General features: G+C 41.9%; 1 protein-coding gene across 4 annotated transcripts; it reads left to right on the top strand.

Moving 5' to 3' along the window:
* Positions 1–2,910: 2,910 nt before the first annotated feature.
* LOC135493916 (large neutral amino acids transporter small subunit 1-like) lies at positions 2,911–22,267 on the top strand. Of its 4 annotated transcripts, none has more exons than XM_064781573.1 (11): positions 2,911–3,037; positions 6,240–6,786; positions 15,231–15,356; positions 15,686–15,785; positions 16,904–16,948; positions 17,180–17,303; positions 17,696–17,799; positions 18,036–18,132; positions 20,500–20,649; positions 21,158–21,335; positions 21,516–22,267. In XM_064781573.1, the coding sequence occupies exons 2-11, from the start codon at positions 6,258–6,260 to the stop codon at positions 21,587–21,589; spliced, it is 1,527 nt and encodes a 508-aa protein (XP_064637643.1). In that variant the 5' UTR covers positions 2,911–3,037; positions 6,240–6,257; the 3' UTR covers positions 21,590–22,267. The 4 variants fall into 4 exon arrangements, with proteins under 4 accessions (XP_064637643.1, XP_064637644.1, XP_064637646.1 ...); XM_064781574.1 differs by lacking the exon at positions 2,911–3,037 and adding an exon at positions 3,845–3,960; XM_064781576.1 differs by lacking the exons at positions 2,911–3,037; positions 6,240–6,786 and adding an exon at positions 11,383–11,839.

Raw genomic sequence — 22,267 nt, 5'->3', positions numbered from 1 at the left:
TTGCAGCGGTAGCCCGGAGACCAGGATCATGGGATTCCGTATTTTAGCAAAATCCATAGCAACGATCGCGTCATCGAGCCATCGCGTCGTCGAGTCATCGAGTCGAATACCACAAGCCCAACACAGTAGCCACGGCCAACTCCTGCTCTCTCAATGATCAGCTGGCGTGGTGATAATGTGTAGATCGCTGGCCTGATTTGGAGATGTATGGCATCCGTTGAGGGAGTGTAATTTGATACCTCCCAATCAAGTAAAGGCCAACGGACATTGTTTTACTGTTTCTGTAGAACATGTAAAACGATCTCACATACCTGCCAAAATCTGTCTGTCCCACACGGAAAGGTAAAGGAGTGCAGCAGCTCGCGTCTGAAGTGACTGCAGCGCCCCGTAGACCACGGATAATTCCACTGGTTACAAATCCCCTGATTCCGACAGAGGGCTGCGCAGTGGAGTATCGATCTTGCCTTGCACTCAGAAATCAAGGTGTCGTTCTTCTGGGGATAAACCTGGTCCATAGAGCTCTCTGTTTGCAAGAAGGTCATATCGGATATTTCGGCCGATTCCGACACAACTGAAATCTCGTTCAAAAACACATAGAAAGAGAGTTTAAGTACGATTTGACTGACCATGGAAAGGTGTTGCTTCACCATGTCCCTTACTGTTGAATCCCTTGAGGCGAGACGTCCAATTATCACCGCCATCACATCCAGGAAGACAATAATTTCATGATTGACCGCTTGCCGCTTTAATGATTTACAATAATATTTGCCAGTTGAAAACCTATCGGTTCCCTTCCAGTCTTTGTCGTTTGCTGGTTTGCGTACGGGTTGGTTACAACAAAACGCAGTCCGGCCGCCAATTTGAATACTTTCTGACTGGTTGCATAACCATAACCGCTGAATTCAAAACGGTGCATAGTGTATTGACACTTTATCTCGTGGTTTATTCTAAATCCAGGTGTTTCAGAATTGAAAACTAACGCTTTTTCGTAAATCTTGATTTACATACATCATTAAGTGCCTTGAGTGTATGTAACTCTACAGATCCGAATAAGACGCACGCCGAGGTTGACATTTATTCCCTAAATTGCATTAGAGACCAATGATTTACATTAAGAGCGTACATGAAAAAAGCCTTTGTCAGGAGAAACTGTTTCCTTGAGACAGGAATTCTTTTCGGGGTAACTTCAAACCAGATGCTCTGATTCGACAGTCCCACTTTTCTTTCCCGCCCGTGGCTTTCAATCTGTTTAATTCACGGTCCGCGTGTCGCCACCAATTGGTAAGGTGTTCGCCACTCCTCGACCACTGACATCATCACGAAAGCGCCAACATTGACGTAGTAGTATGCGACGAATTCGTATGTCCATATACTGACAGTTTCCTCATCCAGCATGGCCGCAACAACCAGAGAAACCTCATTTCAAAAAGTGTGGAACAGGTGCAATCAATATCCGAGTGTCTCCCACCTGTCCGACTCAATGCCGACTACCTCTCCGAGCTAATAAAGCCTCAAACAAGGCCTGTGCATTGACTTACAGCCAAATTACACTTCCTGCCGAGGCTATGTGTGGACACCAAAGGTTTCCAACTGCCAGTGAGATTTCGCATCTCGGGGTCGAACGTTTGAAGAGAAACCAGTTAAGAATTATTCTTTGATTCCTGCGGTACGAGCAATGGTTTTCGTTCAAACGCTGAAGCCTGAGATGCAACATAAGGTCCAAAGCCTGAGTGTGGTTCCTTGGGTACCACCAGAACCAGGATGATGCGAGCAAATTTCAGTTGAACTTTGGATGATGTTTAAAGTTAAGCTTATATAGTCCTACCGTTTTAAAAACAACATCGTTGTCACCAATCATGAATTATTTAAGTGAAAACCTTCGCATCTTTCGCTTTTGTTGACCTTTCGGATAATTTCGTCCCTATTTCTACAATAAAAGGTTCGATTTACGCCCCTCTCATTTTCATGCTTGGCTAAATCTTTTTTCTAAAATGTTGAGAGAAATACCCTGTCAACATGTAACTATTTGATAATCGGGTATTCATCAAATCAACAACTAATTTCAAATTCTGAATTCACGCATGGATTATTTCTGTAGACATTGTTATTTGATTTTGCTCCCTTCCATCCAACGAACTCGTTTGTTTAGTTCGCTGCTAACATCGAAACAAATTTCATTCAGAATTAAGTGGTATTTTCATTTCGCTTGATTAAAGGCTCAGTTTGAATTTCTGAATTTACCTAAAAATTGTTTACCATGCAAGGAAGAAAAGTAAATATTTTTTATGAATCATAACAATCAACGATATCGGACGCCATATATAAACAAATATCTTTGTTCATTTATACAATGCCCAAGGTCACGAACACAGCCAATGGGGACATTAAAGCAGTATTTGAAATACAGTATGGCAAATGGAAGGGATGACAAGTGATTACATAATACGCTGTTACCCTGCTCCCTGCCTGAACAACTGTAATATAATCACCACAATCAGTTATGCTTGAGCGTGTTCGCGTACGAATAAAATAATGTTGTCTTTGATTGGAAACCGTGAATATACGACATACTCAGTCTCATGAAAATTATCTGATTTGATTTTTCAGAGTGGGGCATCTGCTCTCTTGCTTTTGTTTCGTCAGTTCAATATTTACATTAGTTTTAATTAAAGATACGATCAGACAGTTCAAGAAGTTATTGTAATTGGTTGGGTGACCTTATAACTTTACCCTCGTCCATAGCCTGAATAGAATTACTCTTAAGGTGTCATCCCGGTCGTTAGAGTTAATGGAAACGAAGTGTTAGGATCTATATGACACAGATATGACATTGTCCGTCAGTAGACTTTGACCAAAGTGTAAAGATATAATCATATACTTGATACCATTAATTTGGCATTGCCCAGATATGATAAATGTCTTTTAACCAAAATAGGAGTCATGCTCAGCACACGGGTAACAACAGCGTGGCAAACTGGTGCATAATGGCGAAGATGATTGATACAAAGAGGACTTTTGAAAGCTACACATAGTTAAGGTAGGCAGGGGTTCTGTTACTGGTAGCTCTGAGGGTCCAGCAAGTGCGTTAAGTTTTTCCTGAGAAATTTTCTTCCGATTGTCCACTTGACGAGAAAGTGTCATTGCAAAGTCAATAAGCCTAGAATGGCTGGGAAATGCTGTTGATATTGGTCTGGTGCAGTAGTATCATCTCCGTTATTACTGAGGGCCCGGGTTCAATTCCCGGTCGTTCACGGCAAACTCATATCATAGATAGGGCGACCGAGAGCGACTTTCTTCGACAACGTAGGTTTATCCCGGTGTAACATCTGTGGTTGTTCCCCATGTGTCAGTGTTTCCAAACAATAGGCAGCTAGAGAGACCACGACTTTTCAATAGGGGGGATACACAGAAAAACTTGTCAATCTATTTTTGAGCGTTCCCAAACAATGAGGGGAAACACTCACACACGGGAAACACTCAAATATAATACACCGGGTCTCTGGTTTCCTCCTACTTATTACGTGAATATTATTTAACTCCGGCCTAAAAGAGATCAAATGATTTCAGATGACGGATATGCACGAGTTCGCTCGGACTGAAATTAGGGACTATGAACATGGTGAAGATTGTGTCACTCAGACTCAGTCTGTTTGCAAGGTTTATTCAAAATATGTTATCATTTTTGATACGATTACATTTTCGATGATTCACAGGTAATCGATAAGAATTTATCACTTGAACACCTGGCCATCCCACGCATTGTCATACAATTTTACGCGAGTGTACGGTGTAATTCCACATTCAAGTGATCGTGCATTTCAATGAAGATTCTCGCGAAATTGACATGTTATGGACTGGGATAGACTGCATATACTCGGTCTCAACCCAATCATTACTAGGGTATATCAGGAGAACAGTCTGGACTAACAACTATTGGCTGTAGTCTGTTTTCTTTAATTGGTAAGTCCACCCGTTAAGTCATTCACTGTAGGCCTATCTAAGCCTGGGTTTACATAATGTAACATGTCGCTTTAAAAACAAAGAAATCATATAAAAGAGTGAACAAAATACGATTGACACTGTCATTTCTTGAATTTTCACCCTTAGATCGAGTCGTGACATATTTTCAAGTCAATCAAGAAACATACACGTGAAAAGTGACTTGGGACAGGTGACAACGTGAATCCTATACAAAACCGGAGTGTTGTCCAAGCATCAGTTCAGTGGTGCTGTTGGTTTAGCAAGCCCAGTGTGTATCTTAGGCCGCGATTTGAGAGCTCACGTTTTCACACGTGAGATCGGATTTAATACAAGGTTCAGGTTGTCACTTGTGATGATTTACTTGTCACGAGTTAACTGACTTAGGCTTGAAAACATGACGTGAGGATGAAATGTGACCTCGTGAATCGTATGTAGCCCGCTCTTTGGAAATGACTTGTTCGTTCTTTATGTCACACATGAAATGTGAACAGTGACACCTGAGGTCTCCAAATATGTGTTTTTCATGCAGAATTGGGCCATTTTCCGACGGAAGGTGCCCCAAGAACGGACTTCACGTCCAGGAGTTCGGTTGGTTCATATCAAGCGATAGACCAGGGTTAGCTTATTGGTAATCTGGTGTATATTGTAATCCGAAACAATATAGTATATATGGCTGTGTGATATTACGAAATGAGTCGTAACTTATCTGTGATATTAAATATATACATGTACAGTCTTAACTGTACAGTTAGGAGACTTTGAATGACCTGGTTGGCCACCTGCATACTGTGTTTAACTGGAGACTATTGGTAGGACGCAGGTAGATCAGATTTAAGTTGGTTACTCTAAAGATAAGTTACCCGCAGTCACCGATGGAGGTCTCTTTTATCTCAAGTATATATATAATACGATATTGGATCACTGTGTACATAGAGAGTGGATGCTGGTGTACAGATGTACAGGTGACCCACGGAAACCTACTTTCACAGAACATCGAAACCTCATTGTATTTACGCTTGTACGAGGAATTTGATCGCTGATTCAAACACATCCTGAGATTCAGAGTTTTTTCACCCCTTCCTCATTACAAAAATGAAGTAATAATTGAAAAACCAAGAAAATGAAATACAACGGAATCGCCCAAACCTGAGGTCACTAATTTGACCTCACAACAAATTCAAAGTCTTTGGGATTAAGATGGCTTGAAACAGTGTGTGTACTCTGATATTTGTACAAGGGCTCTGTTCATTTAGGTTGGGCCGGATATTCCATTCATTCACTATCATATTGGCCCAATCAATGAAGCTATTGCTCGTTGATTCTATTCGCAGATGGTGAAGTACTTTCATGTGTGATCTTTTCGAAGGCTTTGGCGGCATTTTTCCTGGAAGAGTATTTTGGGCGTCAACACTGTTTCATAAATATGTCAGAATGTACGGATGTGAAGTATGTTGTGAGAACCATCACCATCACCTCTTCACTTTTCATGAGTGACATGAATAACGGACAAGTAATTTACGAAAAGCGGTCTACATACGACTCACGAGGTCACTTTTCACTCGAACGTCGTGTTTTCAAGCCTAAGTCAGTTAACTCGTGACAAGTAAGTCATCACAAGTGACAACGTGAACCCGACTATGATGAGTCATTTTGTGATAACGGTAAACTTATTCGAAAACTAGGAAAAAGACTAAGAGCTTATTTCCGTACGCTTGGACGTCAGTCCCTGATAGATTCTGCCATGCGCAGAACGGACATGATCTGAGGGTTGTTCGCTTCAATTATTGCCAATGGTTGATTTAGCCTTCAAAATTCATGCGCATTTTACTCTAGACTGTTGCCAGAATTATCAGTGGAAAGCATAATGCATTTTTTACCAGTGTGTTTCAAGACCGGAAGTTAAAAGTGCCTACATTAAGAATGCTTTGATCGTTTCTCACTGTGTAATGGTGCATATTGATAATTCCATCCTGTATTTTACTTTGATCAGTCATTTTGAATGGATTGCCGAATTGGTCAGGTGTCATGGCCTGTGGGAACTACATGTCTCATGCCTTTTCTCGTATTAACAGTGGGCCAGAAAATGCTCAGAAATGGTTAGGGCAGTTTGCAGTGTAATAATCAGAGACACAAGCCTTCTATATGAAGGGCCGGGCCATACGTCTGGTAAATGCGATACGAGCCTTCAGAGGAGCCAGATGAATCAACGAGTCTATAACTTTTATTTCAGTAATATCATGATTGTTTGCTTCTTTCAGATACACTGAAGATCTAAAATGGGGAGGCGACAAAAACAAACCTTCGATTCAGGAACGAAATCTGTCGCCGCTGAACAAAATGGCGCCATGACACAACAAAATGGCGGCCACATCGCCGAAGAGCGACACGAACAGAAAGTCGAATTAAAAGCGAACTTGAACTTATTACACGGAATTGCTATTATAACCGGAATTATAATTGGCAGTGGAATATTTGTGACTCCAGTTGGTGTTTTAGTTCGAGTTCACTCGCCAGGGTTATCATTCGTGATATGGGGAGCTTCCGGTTTATGGTCACTACTGTGCGCGCTCTGCATGGCAGAATTAGGAACTACGATTACCCGTTCAGGAGGGGAGTACATCTACATTAAAGAAGGACTGGGTGACTTTCCAGCGTTTGTTTGTTTGGTTTTGAATATGCTGATAATCGCGCCAGTTCCCCCTGCCGTCTCATCACTGGTCTTGGGGACGTATATCCTGAAGCCTATTTTCAACATCTGTGATCCACCGATGATAGCCATACGGTTGATTGGAGCCACGACAATCAGTGAGTACCTTTAAAATTTCCTTTCTGATAAAATTTGCAATATATTTTGATTACAAATTAATTATCATTATACCGTATGTTTTATGTGTGTTTCAAGAATGAAGTAATCTGATGTGTTGATCCTATGGCGTCATTCGAGATCATTGTAGTCTTTGCTTCCAGGTTAGGCAACTGTTACACCAGAGTGCGTATGCACGGTAGACAGGTATAGACCCTTTAGCAAATCACCTAGCAATACTTATATAATATATTAGTATAGTATATATATATATATATATAAGGTAAGAAACGATACAGGATTACACAGTTCAATCAGAATGAATAAAAAACATTCCAGGGTCAAGTGGATGTGTCATCGCATCTATGTCAAGTTTCCGATTAAAATGCAATCTCGACACTAAGGCACTAGACTGACACTTATTAACATGCAATCTCGACACTAAGACTCTAGACTGACACTTATTAACATGCAATCTCGACACTAAGACTCTAGACTGACACTTATTAACATCCGTAAATTCTGCGCCTCGCCGGCTGTTTTTGAACTTTCATTTTGCACTCTCTTACTGACTTAGTCTTCCTCGTGCCTATAGAGGGCGCATAAGGCTTCAATCATCATTCTGCACCCTGTCCGGTCTCCGGCCTGTCTGTGAATGTGGAATGATGAGTACTAAAAAGACGAATGCTGCCATGATCCATGCTAAGAAATTGATTGTGGCAAATTTGTCATGCTACTTTCAAGTCCAAATATTTTTTTCACTTGTTTTTTTTTCTGCTCAAAATGAAGAAACATCATCAGTCCCAAAAAATTGTTGACTTCGAAAATTTGTCAGAATTTTGAACTTATAAAAAATTCAAGTCTGAATGAAGACTGAAAAAATTTCTGAGTCCAAATATTTTTTTCACTTTTTTTTCTGCTCAAAATGAAGAAACATCATAAGCCCCCAAAATATTTTAGCTTTGAAAATTTTTCAGAATTTTGAACTTATGAATAAGTTTAACAATTTTGGTGGGAAAACCTAATCATGCGACCACCCCGGTAACACAACCAATCAACATCGGTCCCATGAGTGGTCGTGTTACCGGGGTTGTACTGTAATTGATATCATTCTTTCGCCGGCTTAATTGGACTGAAAAGAAGAAGCATTCTGAAGGGAGACTTTGTCCGATAATTTTCAGTCGTCTTCCTCTGATCGAGGTTTTAAAAACAAATCCCCGGGGGCCCATTTTTATTTATCAAGTTCAAAACATCTATATTGATAAGTGTACATTAACCGTTTAACGAATCACTTAGTATTAACTTATTATTAGAATTTCCGACCTTTCCGACACTTTCCTTTATCTTTCGATCTGTATCTGTGACAGTTATTTTCCTAACTAATTCCGGGCGATTCGGCCAAGTTTTCTTCGAAGGCATGTTAAACATTTCTAGAGATTGGTAAATGATAATCGAGTGCTGAATAAACATATCCAACCATAACGACGCTTTGTGCTCCAGTGTATACATGAAATATCATATTAACCCTACAGTTGCCAATAAATTCACCAATTATAAGTTATATTGCCCAGGCAATTTCAGACCTCCAACTCTGACGCATTTTCGTTGGTGCGTCGTTGCAATGTAAACAATATAACTTTCACCATCACTTTTCCTTTTACCAAAAGACTTTCTGGCAAGGTAACCAAATATTTGTCTTAGGCTGCATATTTTATATTTCAATGTGACCTGTGATCTGTAGAGACGGCGATCTTCGCCTAAGTGACATGAGTGCATGGCGCTGGCAAACTGATTAAGAGTTTGATATCATAATATGATTACTTCTTATGATTTGGTTTAATAACTGGTCTACTCAGGACAGAAGGGAAATGACGGGGGCGAGCAAGGGAGGATACTATTGGTTCTTTGGCGAACTCAGGTGGAATGTGACGAATCAAGATGGGACTTTGATGCAAAATAAACTGGAGAATGCGTCAAACTTGTGTAGAATCACAGTCATTTAAAACTTAGTAGTTACTCAAGGAACGAAGACAGATGTGCATTTGGTTCATGGTAATTGTGTCAAAGGATTATTTGCACGGTTACGACCAAAACTTTTGCTTCCATGATATAAATGAGGAATTTAACCAGTTGGATAGTTAGTGCGATGCACCTATACTTACTTTACAAAACACGTGCTTTAATAGCGTTTTCAAAATAAGGAGAGCGAGGAGCCCTTTGTGGCAGGACTGTAACCCAAGCGCGGGTTAAGAGCGACGACGGATGCCAGAGATACGGACCTACATATGTCATTATGCGGCTAGATAAAAAGGATTATAATATTGAAGAAATCTTGTGGCTAAAGTTGTAGGGAGGAGATATTTCGGTACTCAAGTCAGAGAACAGCGCAACAAGGCCGTTCACGGTTTTACCGGTACCGAAATTGCATGGGTCTTGGGAAAGTTGGATTGAGATATCATATCTGGAGGTTGTGATGCCAATGACAACATCAAAACGCAATCAAGATGTCAAAAAGGTGGAAGAAGAAGATGTCAATCAGTTTTGCGATGAAAAGAGACCTGGGCCTTCTCGACAGTGTCGGGATTCTCGTCGGCGGGATGATAGGATCGGGGATCTTTCTGTCGCCGTTAGGCATACTCAGGCGGGTCCACTCGGTGGGTTTAAGTCTCGTGATATGGTCCTTCCTTGGGCTGATGACTCTCTTCAAGGGCCTATGCTTCGTGGAGCTTGGACTGACTTTCCCAGAATCCGGCGGAGAGTACGTCTACATGAAACACGGACTTGGGAATTTCATGGCGTTTCTTTTGCTGCTGCTCAAGTTTTTTATCTGTGTCTTGAGTAACGCTATCATGGGGCTCATGATCGGAGCATACATTCTGCAACCGTTTTTCGGACACTGTACGCCTAGTTTAGACCCGATAAGGATTGTAGCTATGCTGAACATCAGTGAGTATCTACATTGTATTGTTTCCTTTTATTCAGTTGTAAAACAGTGCTAGTTATTTGAAGCATGCAGTCTTGTTTGGTCATCGATTGAAGGATGAGCTAGCTTTGTCACTGTATTTTGCTTAAATCGCATGTCGATTGGCCTGCGTCATTTCTTTCAGTGAACTGAGCTTGACTTAATGGGAAGCCTACCATTCAAAATCTCAATATCTTGCTTAATCTTGCCGAAAAGAAACCCTGCCAAATGTCTCAAGACATCGCTACAATACAACGAAGATATGTCGCTCCTCATTACTTCTTCAGCTAAGTCCATGGGACCAAACACCAGGTTATAGTAAACGTCAAGCTAGTGTTGAACATGTTTTCAGCAGCTGGACCCTGTTGGGAAAAGCTTATAAGCAACTTGCATCAGAAAAAAAATGAAAAGATCGTCAGTCTTGAGTAAAAGCGAACCACATTTTAAGACTTCATGCATATGTTCAACCGGCTAGGTTGTAAGCCGTAGATCATGGAGGAGAGACGAACGAGTTGGGTTAACACAGAGTCGTAAACACATTTATTTGACAAGAAAGAAACTTACTTGGGAGACTCACACGTGTGAGGTTGGCGGGACCGGTGTCTTCTAGGATGGCGGAGATGAAAAAAGACCTAGGATAGAATTAGTCCCCGGCTTATAAAGCTGACCCAACCCTAATCCTAATCCTTGTTAAACCCTTAGGCCTACCCTAGCCTTTAACACACACACCCCCCCCCCCCCCGCTCTGCCCAACCCCCTACCCCGCCCCTCGAGCACATCCCGCATACAGACCCACGCACGGCCCTCATCACGCACTCCATCCAGTATACAACCCATCGATAGTTCGCGCTGAGCCATCGACCGATGCTTGCACAAACGACAGATCCATAGATGGCGCTGCGCGATCAATCGATAGCGCAAATCGGTCGATAGCGCCTAACACATACATGGTGACAGATCAATTGACTGGCAGTTCAACACATCGTATAGGTTCTGTCAATATTGTACACAGCCGCGGAATTTTAAAGATGACTTTACTATACTCATGGCACCATGCAACTCGGACCTGAGTACCTGACACAAATCAGTAAAATGATTATTTGTCTGCGTTGTTATGTAAATGCCTATCGACCCTAACGAAAGTAGTTTCGTGGGGGTCGATTTTATTAAGATTTGCCTTGATGTGATCGGGCTTTGTTTAAAGACAATAGAATTTGTATTGGGCTAGGCTCTAATTCTTTCATCTACGAGAGGTTAGAGGCAAAATGACGTAATGTAAAAAGCCGCTTTAACTAAACTGTGTTTTGTCCGAAAAGCGCGCAGGGGATTACTGCCGTTCCGCTTACCACTTTGAAGCTTCAAATCGCATCTCACAACACTGTCAGAGCGCAAAAAGTTCGAAACAACATTCGATTGTTTCGTGCGCAATTATTTGTCAGAATTTTCAAATCGACATCTTGATAGCACCCATTTCGTCCTCAACAACCGATAAGATAAATAACCTAATTTTCTTTCTGGTACCTACTTCGTATACATCTTGATATGCCTCAAGTATAGATTAATCAATACTATCAAGTCGAGTCAAGTATTTCAAGCTTTTATTTTATCACCTACGCTTTTACGACATCTTTAAAGTTTACTTCTCCCAGCCGACTGAAGACACAGCATGACAGTTGAAAGGATCACCTTACAACGCCAACTCGGTCTACTGCACGCTGTCGCGGTTGTTGTCGGTGGCATCATCGGTTCCGGGATTTTTTCCTCACCTGTCGGGGTCCTCCTGCGAGTCCGGAGCCTCGGTCTCAGTCTTGTGATATGGGCGTTGCTTGGAACAGTCAACATAGGTGGTGCGCTATGCTATGCGGAACTCGGCACCACGTTCAAAGAGAGCGCGGGCGGGGATTACTATTACATAAAGCGGGGTCTAGGGAATATTATGGCCTTCTTTTCTCTTCTTGTGTTGTTTTTGATCATCTGCTGCGTGGCCAATGCCGCCTCGTCCATGATTCTTTCCACCTACGTTCTACAGCCATTCTTCCCCCATTGTGAGCCCCCGTTTGTGGCGGTGAGGCTGCTGTCTGCGGGAGTTATCAGTGAGTATCAAAATGGCGGCAGTTAACACCCATCTGCCAAACCACGTATTATACGGAGTACCGAGTAAAGGTGCCCCCCCCTTTCAAGGCCTATTGAAGCTCAATGGAAGGAGGCGCTCCACTCACTTGAATTTTGATCTTACAAGATCCTCAGTTGAGCAACACGGCCAGCGGTCATGACAATATGCCGGGTGCAGGGGGAAGGAAACACTCTCATTTTGCAGAATACCTATAATCATGTGAAGAAAATATCAAGCACAGCCTGGAGCCAGAGTGAGTGTTCCTGTCCTGCCTGTATGGCAGTGTTTCATCTACAATAGACCACGCTTCGATGGTTGTTGTTCGGATAGTGGTTGCTTACAGGGGGAAGACAAAAAATGGGGAATAGCCACAGATGTTACACTAGTTAACCCATTTAGTATACACCTGAAGAGTTTTTTGTTTCACGCCATTTTCGAGGCCACACAGGTCAAAGTTCAAAAGTTCATTTGCTCCCTTAACTAACGACGTAAATACTCTAACTTGAGTTTTTTTGGAAAATCACGCCGGTCTGATTCATGCTTTTACCACCAGAGGGTGTTTGCTGAAAACGGACAAATTGCTTTTTCCTTTACAAACCCACGCAACTGTATGAAAATTATGTGGTAGGTGTATCTGCTGAGGATACATTGTAATACGTCATACGAGTTTTTCGTTATACCCAATTTTCGAGGTCATCATTGGCCGGTCCCTTGACTAATGACGTAAGCGCTCTAACTTCAGACTGCTTTAAGATTTTCTTTTCATATTGAATAAATGTGTAGCATGACAGTCGGCGCTGTTCGCTATCGATCTGGTTCACGGCTTCAATGTTTTCCGTCATTTTGTCTGTCATGTGCGCATGGCTTAATACTGCACACAATTTCAGCATCTCTTCTTCAATATGCATCTGAAACTCAACTTAGTTTCGGACCGAGGGGTGTCACGTGCGACTAAGCACGGTATTTGTTATTAGTAATAATGGTGTAAATCGTCTGTATTACACGTACTGATTTTGTATTAATACTGTATAATACCTTGTATAACACCTGTATATGTATGACATTTATCGAAATAGACCGTCATATATATTTTTATTCGTACACAATGGTACAATTACAATTGGTGCATGACAGTTGGTCGTGATTGACACAGGGCCAGATGTCTGTCCATCCCAGACATGGCTTATACATGTGTAAATCACATAATTTAAGTTTCGGTGCCGATGGTTAGAAAGACATTTCCTTCAATGAGTCGTGGACAAAAGTCACAACTCTTTCAGTCGTTTTCCCGGATCCGTTTTGAGCCGATTTGTTAGAATTAACTTTGGAATTAACAAATAAAGATGAACCGAGGAGTCGAAAGGGTCGAGTTAAAGCGCCAACTGACGCTTCTCCACGGTGTAGTGATCATCGTCGGCGGGATGATAGGCTCAGGGATATTCGTGTCCCCGGTCGGGATCCTGCGACACGTCCAGAGCCCAGGCATGAGCCTGGTGGTGTGGTTCTTACTCGGTCTCATCTCGACAGGGGGCGCTCTTTGCTATGCGGAGCTAGGGACAACATTTAAGGTATCAGGAGGCGAATTCGTGTACATAAAGAAAGGACTGGGTGATACCCCTGGCTACATTTACCTTCTGAACACACTCGTCTTAAACTTCGGAGCCGGGTTGACAATCTCCGGGCTCGTTTTGGCGACGTACATATTCAGGCCTGTTTTCCAAAGCTGTGAACCGCCGGAAATGGCCGTAAAGCTCGTAGCAATGCTGGCAGTCAGTAAGTAACCGGAACATGAAATGCATCTTGGTGGCTAGGAATGGAGTACCACAACGTGGAAGCAGGGAAAATAAACATGGGTCTGATTGTTCAAAACAAATTTGTCACTTACCGGGTACTCTGGCGTTTGTTGCGTTAATCTAACGTGGCGTTATCTCCTTCAGTTAAGCCCTTAGAGTTAACGCCAAGTTAAATTAACGTCAGGTCATCCCCGGGGACAAGACTTCTTTTGAACAACTACCATGAGGGGGCAGAAGAATGATCTAGTAGTTTTTTCTAAGACCTTTTATCGGTTATCTTGGTTGTTATAAAGTTTACCTAACGGTTTACTCACACTTATCTTTCACTTTATTGCTACATGTGCTTTGGTATATACTAATCATGCCAAAAGGCCTATGAAAAGTTTGCAGACAAGACCTAGACCCGTTTTGTTATCTTTTGAGTGTGGCACATAGCATGGGTTGGGGCATACATCTGGCATTGCGTGAAGGGCAAGTTATAACAAGAAGTCTTACTCAGTATTTGTCCATCAAATGACATTTTTGTTACTTTTTTGTGCCAAATTTGTGAAGTGACCCTGTGAAGTACAGCATCTGACAGGATATGACGTTGGGGAGCGCCGGGAAAGTGGAGTTAAAGCGTCAACTTACGCTTCTCCACGGCATAATGATAATCGTCGGCGGGATGATAGGCTCGGGGATCTTCGTGTCCCCGGTTGGGATCCTGCTGCACGCGCGGAGTCCGGGGATGAGTCTTATTGTGTGGTTCTTGGTGGGGATCATCTCGACGGGGGGCGCGCTTTGCTGGGCGGAGTTGGGGACAACATTCAGTGTATCTGGCGGGGAGTTCATGTACATTAAGAAAGCTTTCGGTGACATCCCAGCTTTCATTTACCTTATGATCAATCTTTTCTTGATGTTGGCCCCCGGATTCACTGTATCCGGGCTTGTCTTGGCGACATACATCTTGCGGCCCGTCTTCCCGACCTGTGAGCCACCACAAGAAGCCGCTAAACTCATAACGGTGCTTACAGTGTGTAAGTAACGATAAGTCTTGTTGGTTTGCTGACCATTCTGGTACGGAATGTTTTACTTATTAGGCTCAGAGAGCAGAAGGAAATCCTGCCCTAATCAACTATCAGCCCATTCCTTTCCCTAAGATACTATAAAATGGACACTTTTGCATTAAAATCGGGTACAGTGAACCCGGTAACACGACCACTCGATCATGGGACCGAGGTTTAATGGTCGCGTTACTGGGGTGGTCGCGTTAGCGAAGTTGAAAATCCGGTTACAAAAGGTATGATTAAGTTTTCCCGCCAAAATTGTTCTAGTGTTTCTTAGATAGGGAAAATGGAGTCGCTATAATTTCAACTTTACGTTTAAACAGGGTTTCCGCTCTCTATGGCCAGTGTCACAGTTCTGGCGTCGACCGTTGTTGTTGGAGATTGCGATGGTTGCTCAACAGTAATTTGCTGCCTCTGAAAACACAAATATCAGCTGCAGCGCCCCTAGTGGCACAGGTTGCTGTTTGGAGATATTCAAGATGACTGTATAGATTTAAAACTAATTTTCCTTCAACTGCTTGTCTCGTTGTAGCCCTGCTAACTGCCATCAACTGTTACAACGTGAAATGGGCGGCGAAAGTCCAAGTGGTGTTCACGGCGTGCAAGTTGCTGGCGCTGGGCATCATCATCGTCCTTGGGTTCGTCGAGATGGGAAGGGGTAAGTTGTACACGATTCCTGAATTGGATGCACGTGATTCAGACCTTCTTGTGCCACGGAATAATGCCTCTGATAAGTGTTTATACCCGTATAAAGTCTTATCATGACTTATTCCTTCATCCTCCAAGACATTTAGTCAATATCGGTCTGTCCATTTTCTGTCGATAAGAACCGATGTGGTTTTCAGCATCCCGAGGTAAACAGTTTGTGTGTAGGGCCGGGGAAGCGAACACTATCCCATGATTTCCTCAGGATGGGTTTTCAGTAACAATCACAATAACACAGCTGTTAATCCCTTGACATTCTTGTTTCCCTCCTATTTGCTGTAGGCCGACTAGAGAACCTACATCATCCGTTCGAAGGCAGTGACTACAGTGCCGGGTCATTAGCTTTGGCGTTCTATTCGGGAACATGGGCCTTTGGAGGATGGTAAGTGTGTCTTACACAGGCTCGTAGCTAGAGGGAGAGGGGGGGGGGCAGGGGACAAATGCCCCATCAACGGTCACCAAAAAAGTGTTTTTAAAGTAGATCTTGTCCGATATTCAGAGTCACCGAAACCAAAGTGATGTTTTGCTGCCATTGAAGTACACACTGATTCCAGGTGTTCGAGCACTCCAGAGAATGGTTTGACAAGTCGGCGCTAAATTCATTATTAGTGATGAGCATTTAGTTTTTAACTACTGTGATGAGCAGGCGGACAGATTCAAATTACATATCATCTTTCTGGTCACCTAAATCCCACACCCAAATTGTCCCTTCAAATCACGTGCACGGAGCTATATAAATATGATTGCCTTGTGCATGCACACTTCCGACTCCAAAAGAATCGACTCGAATCTTAACTCAAATTCGCCATTGCTGACATCATTGGCGCCAAAGACTATTTCTTTTGACCCTGTTGACCTCGCTTCTAAAAACATTTTTGAGAAAGCCATTCAAACATTAAAATCAACTACGAACATTATCTATTATATCACCGAGCTATATAAATACGATATATCAAGAAAAATCTGTCGCAATATTGAATTATACGATTAGCTTGGAACTATTTCTACCGAATTACCCTTCCGCCAGCGTGACCTCGTCACAATCATGGCGCTTTTTCAACATGGCGACGAGCTGGACAACGAAAATCCCGTTCTATCATTAAAGCCTTGATGGCCTCGGCGGTTAGACGGTTGCACTATGGATTGGATGGTCATGGGTTCGAACCCAGCCGTAACTATTTTATCGTGTTTTTTGAAAAATTTCTTGTTATCAATCATTTTGTACGTTTATCAAGCTTGTCAACAGCTGCAGATAATTCGCAATTGTTAATTCGAAAAAAGATAGTTGAAATATGATGTTCAATTACCGATCGCGTGCGGAGTCTTTAGCTACGGGTACGTTTGCGCTTACGGATCGAAATCATATGCATTTGAAGCCCATTCCTTAGGCATTGTCCCACATTCGAGGCGGTAACTCAACCTCTCTATTGTATATGTTTACTTTCAACATACTGTTGATACAATTACGAGTATGATCATTTTCATGTTTCACTTTTCCAGGAATTATCTAAATTTTCTGACAGAAGAACTCAAGGACCCAAATAAGTAAGGATTCTATCTTGATGAAGTGCATAAAAATCTTAGATGCTTGGGAAGATTTAATTCGGTCAGTGGAATTGTTGGTGATATCCTCCAGCCAGTTCAACCAACACGACGGATGACGTTTATAGAGAGGGTGTGGGCTTTCGAAACGTCTTTGAAAAACGTGCTTTTCATGCTGATTTTGGCCTCAGGAACCAGTAACCTGTAAATGATCAAGAACTATGTATTTTTCAGAAATCTCCCCCGGGCTATTGTGATCTCCATACTGGTGGTGACAGGCGTCTACCTGCTGGCGAATGTCGCCTACATGACTGTCCTCAGTACGGACGAGATGCTGGAATCTCCCGCAGTGGCAGTTGTAAGTTTGTGCGGAATCACTTTCAGACACGAGGATTCGAGAAACCAGACAAGGGTCATAAAAGCCTTTCAGTCAAGCCCTACAGCCCACAAGACCTAAAAATTTTGAACTGTCTCAATGATGAAAAAAATGTTAAGTCCAAATTTTTTTTTTCTGCACAAAATGAAGAAACATCATCAACCCCAAAAGTATTTTGGCTTTGAAACATTTTCAGAAATTTGAACTTATGAAAAAAATTCAACTCTGAAGGATGAAAAAATGTCTTATTCCAGAGTGGTCGTGTTACCGGGGTTCCACTGTACACTGATATTTCGTGTGCATATTTGGTTGTTGGTTGTTTTCTCAATTCTCAAACGATTCCTTCTGAGTGATGGATTTCCTTTCTCTTGCAGACGTTTGCCGAACGGACGCTTGGCCCCGCAGCATTCATCATGCCTCTGTTCGTAGCTGCCTCGGTGTTCGGCGCCATGAACGGTGGCACACTAGCAATATCAAGGTAGGAGGAGTAAACCTTGTTATGTCCACTCCTCATTATCGTCACACACCATGCGGTATTACCATGTACATTAACCATGTACATTAACGTTGGATGATGAGCGATTTGAATTCGATGTTTAGTCAAATTTTGTGTATGGTTCATCTTGGAATCCTGAGCACGTTGCAAATGAAATCTCAAAGATAAAACCACTTCTCACTTACGATTTCAAACTATGCTTACATTTCTCTCTCCAGGGTATTTTTCATCGGAGGCGAGGAAGGACAACTTCCTCAGTTCTTCTCCATGATCCATATGAAACGACTCACCCCAGCGCCCTCCTTGCTTATCATGGTAAGAAAACTTATTTCAGATTCCTAGGCGGATGACCAACTGGATCATTCCCAAGTCAGATAACAGCCACAAAGGCAAAGAGAATGCAATACATGTAGCTTGTTGATGCTCGTGTGAGCATATTTCAAATGGAATTGTGAACTATCACCATCGGCTATTTCCGTCAACGTCTCGATGAGTATCTTCCATACCACTCATGTCAGCGGAAGAGAACTTTGAGTTAGCTCACTCTGGTGATATATTCTACCTTCTCTTGCAGTGTATGGTAACTCTAGTCATGTCAACCTCTGGTGATATATTCTACCTTCTCTTGCAGTGTATGGTAACTCTTGTCATGTTAACCTCTGGTGATATATTCTACCTTCTCTTGCAGTGTATGGTAACTCTAGTCATGTCAACCTCTGGTGATATATTCTACCTTCTCTTGCAGTGTATGGTAACTCTTGTCATGTTAACCTCTGGTGATATATTCTACCTTCTCTTGCAGTGTATGGTAACTCTTGTCATGTTAACCTCTGGTGATATATTCTACCTTCTCTTGCAGTGTATGGTAACTCTAGTCATGTTAACCTCTGGTGATATATTCTACCTTCTCTTGCAGTGTATGATAACTCTAGTCATGTTAACCTCTGGTGATATATTCTACCTTCTCTTGCAGTGTATGGTAACTCTAGTCATGTTAACCTCTGGTGATATATTCTATCTTCTCTTGCAGTGTATGGTAACTCTAGTCATGTTAACCTCTGGTGTATATTCTACCTTCTCTTGCAGTGTATGGTAACTCTAGTCATGTTAACCTCTGGTGATATATTCTACCTTCTCTTGCAGTGTATGGTAACTCTAGTCATGTTAACCTCTGGTGATATATTCTATCTTCTCTTGCAGTGTATGGTAACTCTAGTCATGTTAACCTCTGGTGATATATTCTATCTTCTCTTGCAGTGTATGGTAACTCTAGTCATGTTAACCTCTGGTGATATATTCTATCTTCTCTTGCAGTGTATGGTAACTCTAGTCATGTTAACCTCTGGTGATATATTCTACCTTCTCTTGCAGTGTATGGTAACTCTTGTCATGTTAACCTCTGGTGATATATTCTACCTTCTCTTGCAGTGTATGGTAACTCTAGTCATGTTAACCTCTGGTGATATATTCTATCTTCTCTTGCAGTGTATGATAACTCTAGTCATGTTAACCTCTGGTGATATATTCTACCTTCTCTTGCAGTGTATGGTAACTCTAGTCATGTTAACCTCTGGTGATATATTCTACCTTCTCTTGCAGTGTATGGTAACTCTAGTCATGTTAACCTCTGGTGATATATTCTACCTTCTCTTGCAGTGTATGGTAACTCTAGTCATGTTAACCTCTGGTGATATATTCTACCTTCTCTTGCAGTGTATGGTAACTCTAGTCATGTTAACCTCTGGTGATATATTCTACCTTCTCTTGCAGTGTATGGTAACTCTAGTCATGTTAACCTCTGGTGATATATTCTATCTTCTCTTGCAGTGTATGGTAACTCTAGTCATGTTAACCTCTGGTGATATATTCTACCTTCTCTTGCAGTGTATGGTAACTCTAGTCATGTTAACCTCTGGTGATATATTCTACCTTCTCTTGCAGTGTATGGTAACTCTAGTCATGTTCACCTCTGGTGATATATTCTACCTTCTCTTGCAGTGTATGGTAACTCTAGTCATGTTAACCTCTGGTGATATATTCTACCTTCTCTTGCAGTGTATGGTAACTCTAGTCATGTTCACCTCTGGTGATATATTCTACCTTCTCTTGCAGTGTATGGTAACTCTAGTCATGTCAACCTCTGGTGATATATTCTACCTTCTCTTGCAGTGTATGGTAACTCTAGTCATGTTAACCTCTGGTGATATATTCTACCTTCTCTTGCAGTGTATGATAACTCTAGTCATGTTCACCTCTGGTGATATATTCTACCTTCTCTTGCAGTGTATGGTAACTCTAGTCATGTCAACCTCTGGTGATATATTCTACCTTCTCTTGCAGTGTATGGTAACTCTAGTCATGTTCACCTCTGGTGATATATTCTACCTTCTCTTGCAGTGTATGGTAACTCTAGTCTTGTTAACCTCTGGTGATATATTCTACCTTCTCTTGCAGTGTATGATAACTCTAGTCATGTCAACCTCTGGTGATATATTCTACCTTCTCTTGCAGTGTATGGTAACTCTAGTCATGTTAACCTCTGGTGATATATTCTACCTTCTCTTGCAGTGTATGGTAACTCTAGTCATGTTCACCTCTGGTGATATATTCTACCTTCTCTTGCAGTGTATGGTAACTCTAGTCATGTTAACCTCTGGTGATATATTCTACCTTCTCTTGCAGTGTATGGTAACTCTAGTCATGTTAACCTCTGGTGATATATTCTACCTTCTGGAGATGATGGGATTCGGATTCGCCACAATCTTTGCCATGGTCCTAGCCTCTATGTTGTATATGCGATATAAACTACCAGATATACCAAGACCAATAAAGGTAATAAGTGAAAACAATCTTTCATTACGGAGTGTAACCCGTCAAATATTCGAGTGCAGTTTATTTTGGTGTACTTCGCAAATAACCTCGATTCCTGAAAAGAAAAATGGATGAAGACAAAAATAAACAGTTGTCAAGTGTGTTTATCATTAGGATAAGACATACGTTATAACTGGTTAAGAAGAGGCCTACAGACTACTTCAGATTGTTCTGTGCCTTACATGTAGGGTTACTACCTCCAGTTACGAATGCCATTGACCTCATGGACTTGTCAAATGCACAAGGCTGTAATCAGCACCAGCTGGCAAGTTGAATCTGAATAAATAATTTTGTTCCGTTTTTTTGGTCATTGAAGCATATTATTATTACTTTGATGGTCTGCTAAGTCCTTAATGGATGTAGAATATTTATATAAATGTCTTTAGACATCACATTCCACTCCATGCATTTTCAAAACTCAGGGTACTCAGTTGACAATCTGTCTACAAATTTGACTCGCTACTTGCAGATGCCCATCGTCCTCCCCATTGCCCTGTTCATATGGAGCCTCATTCTCCTCTCATTGACGGTTTATGAGAAGCCTGTTGACAGTGGTATATGCCTTCTCATCATGATTGGGTCACTTCCGGTCTACTGGATATGTGTCTGCTGGAAGAACAAACCAAAGTTCCTAATGAGGAAAATAGGTAAGGGGGGGGCATAGCGCGCGAGGATTTGTGTAATTTCAATATGATTATCAAAATATCTTCTGTCTTTGGCAAGTGTTAGCGAAGCAAGTGCAAGAAAAACCACCTGCTGCCAGTGTGTCGGCCATCTTGGATGAGAGTAGCGGAAGGTTATGAAATTATTTGATGTTTTTTTTGCAGATGCCACCAATAGGTTCCTTCAAAAGCTTTTACTGGTTGTACCACGTGATAAGAAGTCAGAAGATATGGAATAACAGGCTGGCTAAGAAGTCTTAGTATTATAGAGGGCGTTGGACTCACCACCGACCAATTTTGGTTATTCTAGTCGAAAAGTGTTGCATTAGTATTGCAGTGTTTGCATAATAGGCCTGGTCTGACTGACCCGCGGTAAAGATGACCCTACCAGACATAAAACCCTGCAGTGCCATCATATTTAGGGTGCGCTGATATTTCTGGAGGCACTCTTTCATGGGCAGACGGAGCGAGCTGGCCTTTGTTCGTGGAACGCTCGGTAACCCAATCTGTGCCACGTTGGCTAGTACGATGTGATCAGGTTCAGCAGTACGTAGAGGCGGGTGTACAGGAGAAGGTTGGGCAAAAGGTCCTGTGGGTTAACCATGCTCGTCAACAAAACTTTTGCACTTGCATCATGATTGTACCAATTCACTCGTTCCCTGAGAACTCAATTTGCCTGTGTTTACTAGCGGTGTGCGGCAATCCTGATAAAGTATCGAGTTATACCGACAAAACGATAGATGGGCATGTTGACGGCTGCAGTAACCTTGACGAATACAAAACAAGGCGATGATCGCAAGCTTTGGGTATACCATGTTTACTGTTACTGTGTGCCACAAATTTAAAAACAAACTAGACGCTTATGTCCATTGATTTATTCAAAATAAATAACTCTACATTTCTAACTAATAACAATA

This window comes from Lineus longissimus, chromosome 9, assembly GCF_910592395.1.
Source record: "Lineus longissimus chromosome 9, tnLinLong1.2, whole genome shotgun sequence".
NCBI lineage: Eukaryota > Metazoa > Nemertea > Pilidiophora > Heteronemertea > Lineidae > Lineus > Lineus longissimus.
The sequence above is the reverse complement of the archived record's forward strand: the minus strand, read 5'-3'. Positions and strand labels throughout refer to the sequence as shown.

Coding starts and splice junctions, on each gene's coding strand:
- LOC135493916 (XM_064781573.1), top strand. CDS start 6,258: ATGGGGAGGCGACAAAAACAAACCTTCGATTCAGGAACGAAATCTGTC. Junction 18,133..20,499: donor CGCCCTCCTTGCTTATCATG/GTAAGAAAACTT, acceptor CTTCTCTTGCAG/TGTATGGTAACTCTAGTCAT. Junction 20,650..21,157: donor ATATACCAAGACCAATAAAG/GTAATAAGTGAA, acceptor CGCTACTTGCAG/ATGCCCATCGTCCTCCCCAT.